Consider the following 3,274-nt stretch of genomic DNA (forward strand, 5'->3'; position numbering starts at 1 on the left):
GCATGCAGAAAACTAAAAGACGTCCGTGATGCATGTGAATTCTCCAGCCAAACGACTACGAGTTCAAGCGCTCTTCATAGGATTAATTCATCATTTTCATCAATGTGTAAATTGACACTCTTATGAAATTAAAGACAGCAATCAAAATGAAAAACATAGCGTGCCAACTATATATTTGTTTGCTGAGGATGTTGGAGCAGCAATAATGGCTGAAGTATATGGAACATAAATAAAGCTTTCGAACTTTAACTTTCAATAGTGGATTCTCCCCCACGCACCATGGTTAAGAGCAACTAACATGAGCATTCTGAATAGCCCTTTTTTCTTCGGAATGAAGGGGAAAATAATTCAATTCAATTGCTTTATTAATAAGGTTTCTTCTATAAATATATATGCATATATATAAGGAAGTGCCCATTCCTCTTTCAGTAGCCTTTCCAAATAGAATTCTGATCGAACAGCTGTTGTTGCTGCATAGAATCCATGCCTCTAGACGAAGAAGCTGGGAAACTCAAGCTCGATTCATCTCCAAAGACGGTGTCTCCTTGTGCTATAAAATGGTTTGAAGTGGTCACATCTGTGGCTTCTCTTGATTGTTTATTGTTAAGCTGCAATGCCTTCAAGATCCCTGGATCTGCTGAGAAGCTGGAACTTAACAAGCCTGAAGGCCATGCACACTGCATAATCTGGTTCGTGGTTTCTTTAGCAAAACCCCAATTGCTATTGTTGTCGTTGTCGTTATTAATCAACACCGGATCAAGGGTGCTAGAAGGATTGATGAGATTATCTAAGATGGATGTATTGGGTTCACCAAGCTCTGTCCCTGAAGTAGTATTGCATGGAGATCCAAATGACTGTGGCATGGATGAAGTGCCCTCTTGTAGTTTTTTGCCACTGGAGACCCTTCTAAAGACCCTGCACACAACCCATTCTTCCTGCAGAGGGGACACTCAAATGTCATCAGTTGGTGCTGCGAAAAGCAATCACCAGTTAGTTTAGACAATTCAACCTCCGCGTTAATAAAGGGAGTGACTTATTCTATCAATTCAATTCATCTTCTTGCATCCTCTCTACCATTCAGCTTCTTAATTATGTGCAGCTAATTGTAATTTCCTTTGAAAGAAGGGAACTTTAAATGCGCCACCTTTGTGGATTTGTAAGGGAATTTGGTGTGGAGTCGATACTCATGCATCGCCCAACCAGTCTTCTCACCATTTGGAGCTCTTCCTTTATAAAATACCAGTGTTTTCTTCATGCCAACCAGGATGCCCGAATGGAAGATCTCCCTGTCTTTCCCTGTGGTTTTCCAGTAGCCTGCATCAGTGGCTCTGTTGGTCCGGAGGCCCGTCGGATATTTACGATCTCTCAAGCTGAAGAAATACCATTCCTTCTCTCCCATGAAATTGGCCTTCCCTGTAATTATTTCTGAGCAAACTAGGCACTTCAAAAAAATATAATGAAATGATATAGTAATAAAGATCGAACTATCCTTCTAAGTTTTTAACAAAAAAAAAAATCAGGAAATATGTGGTAACTCGAGAAAAAGCCAGATGTGATGACAATTTTGCATTATACATACTCATGGAAAACATCAGAAAAGAAAGAATTTCATTTTCTTTTTTGATGATAAGAAAGGATTTGCATTTTCGATCACATGGAAATGCAACTTAGCTTTAAGGAATAGAGGATCTTTAGTTTACTAAGACCGAAAAGAAATACAAGTTAGAGCAACAAAGTCCAAAAAAAAAAAGGAAATCCGAGATACTCAAAAAAAAGAAAAGGCTTTCTATGCCCAAGAGAGAAGCAAATTAATCTTGGCACACACCAATCGATCCATGTTATAGATATAAAGAGGTATAAGAAATCATATAACTACCTGGGAGCTCCCATGGCTCACACTTCTTGAGATCAACCTCAGCTATGGCTTTGGTGAAAAACCTAAAATCTGAGACCTTGCGGCTCAGATAGCAAATGATGAGCTCTTCATCCGTTGGATGGAATCTAAAGCCCGGAGGGAGGTTCCCTTCCATCTCCAATCAAGCTACTTCACCAGCAACTCTTAATTAAGAGAACATAGCTCTCTTAAGGATGCTCTCCTTCTTGTACACCCCAAGGAACTCTTTTTAATCCCATCCAGCAACTTGAGAAAGATGGTTTGGTTCACGCTAATTACGAATTACCACGCGACATGGGATTGTGGAGAATATATTGGAGACGTGCACCTAGATTTCGTTCGTGGTAGATTTGTAATATGAGGTGGTTTAATGTGAGAGCAGAGTCGCCGTCAAGCTTTAAGCTCCTTGGATCTTTTCGATCTGCGGTCCAACCAACTCCAACCGTTTCTACCCACCACCCGAATCGGAAACGCACGCGTCGAAGACCATCGCGCCACCAAGGCCACGTTCCATCCAACCCCAGAAACGTGTCAACTTGGATTTGGTACCCGTAAAAAAATATAAAATATATAAACAAATCTACCTCATTCTATTAGCTTAAATTGTTGAGACAAGTAGTACTTTTAATATGGTATCAGATCAAAATCCGACCCACATATGAAAGAGAGTGTAAAAAAATATAAAATATATAAATAAATCTATCTCATTCTATTAGCTTAAGCTTTTGGAACAAGTGATGATTTTAATGGTACCGATGAATATCGTAATATGTTTGGTCTACAATACTGAAAACTGGATGAAAAGAGGTTGATTTCAATCTTATATTGCATGGAGCTGATTACACTAGTATGGATTTACTCAAAAACGTTCACACTAGCGAGCTTATAAATAGTAATGCAAGAGTTTCTCGTGTCATTGTGTAAAGCTATCACATTGTTGTTGAAAATCTACATGACAAAAGCGTATTTCAAGTTTTTAATGATAGCGATCAGAATCATCCATCTGATCCTTAAATAGAGATAGATGAATGCGCAAATTCAAACAAAAAGCACTACTTTCTCAGTGCATGGAGATTGTGAATCAGATTTGTGCCAAAAGGGTAGCATATTGTACAAATCAACCTGTGAATGAGAGATGTAAAGGAATATCAATTAGAACAAAACGCATGGAATATCTACAAAGCCTATCTTAAACCAAGAAGAAATATCAATGCTGAATTGGTAATTGCTATTCAAATGTCTTAGAACAAGGTAAAAGAATGGGGGCTCTAGTTGCAATGAATCATGTTATTATTCGAATCCACAATGGACAAGAAAGGAAAATATTCTCATATAATAACATGAATAAATAAAATAATAGATTTTTTAAGAAAAAATATA

General features: G+C 38.1%; 1 protein-coding gene across 2 annotated transcripts; it reads right to left on the reverse strand.

The window, feature by feature from the left end:
- Positions 1-332: 332 nt before the first annotated feature.
- On the reverse strand, positions 333-2,199 carry LOC103713958 (NAC domain-containing protein 92-like). Of its 2 annotated transcripts, none has more exons than XM_008801022.4 (3): positions 1,877-2,199; positions 1,145-1,413; positions 333-935 (listed from the first exon to the last, which is right to left on the reverse strand). In XM_008801022.4, the coding sequence occupies exons 1-3, from the start codon at positions 2,028-2,030 to the stop codon at positions 426-428; spliced, it is 933 nt and encodes a 310-aa protein (XP_008799244.2). In that variant the 5' UTR covers positions 2,031-2,199; the 3' UTR covers positions 333-425. The 2 variants fall into 2 exon arrangements, with proteins under 2 accessions (XP_008799244.2, XP_017699949.2); XM_017844460.3 differs by having other exon boundaries at positions 1,145-1,425.
- Between the last annotated feature and the right edge of the window lie 1,075 nt (positions 2,200-3,274).

Source organism: Phoenix dactylifera, chromosome 4, assembly GCF_009389715.1.
Source record: "Phoenix dactylifera cultivar Barhee BC4 chromosome 4, palm_55x_up_171113_PBpolish2nd_filt_p, whole genome shotgun sequence".
NCBI lineage: Eukaryota > Viridiplantae > Streptophyta > Magnoliopsida > Arecales > Arecaceae > Phoenix > Phoenix dactylifera.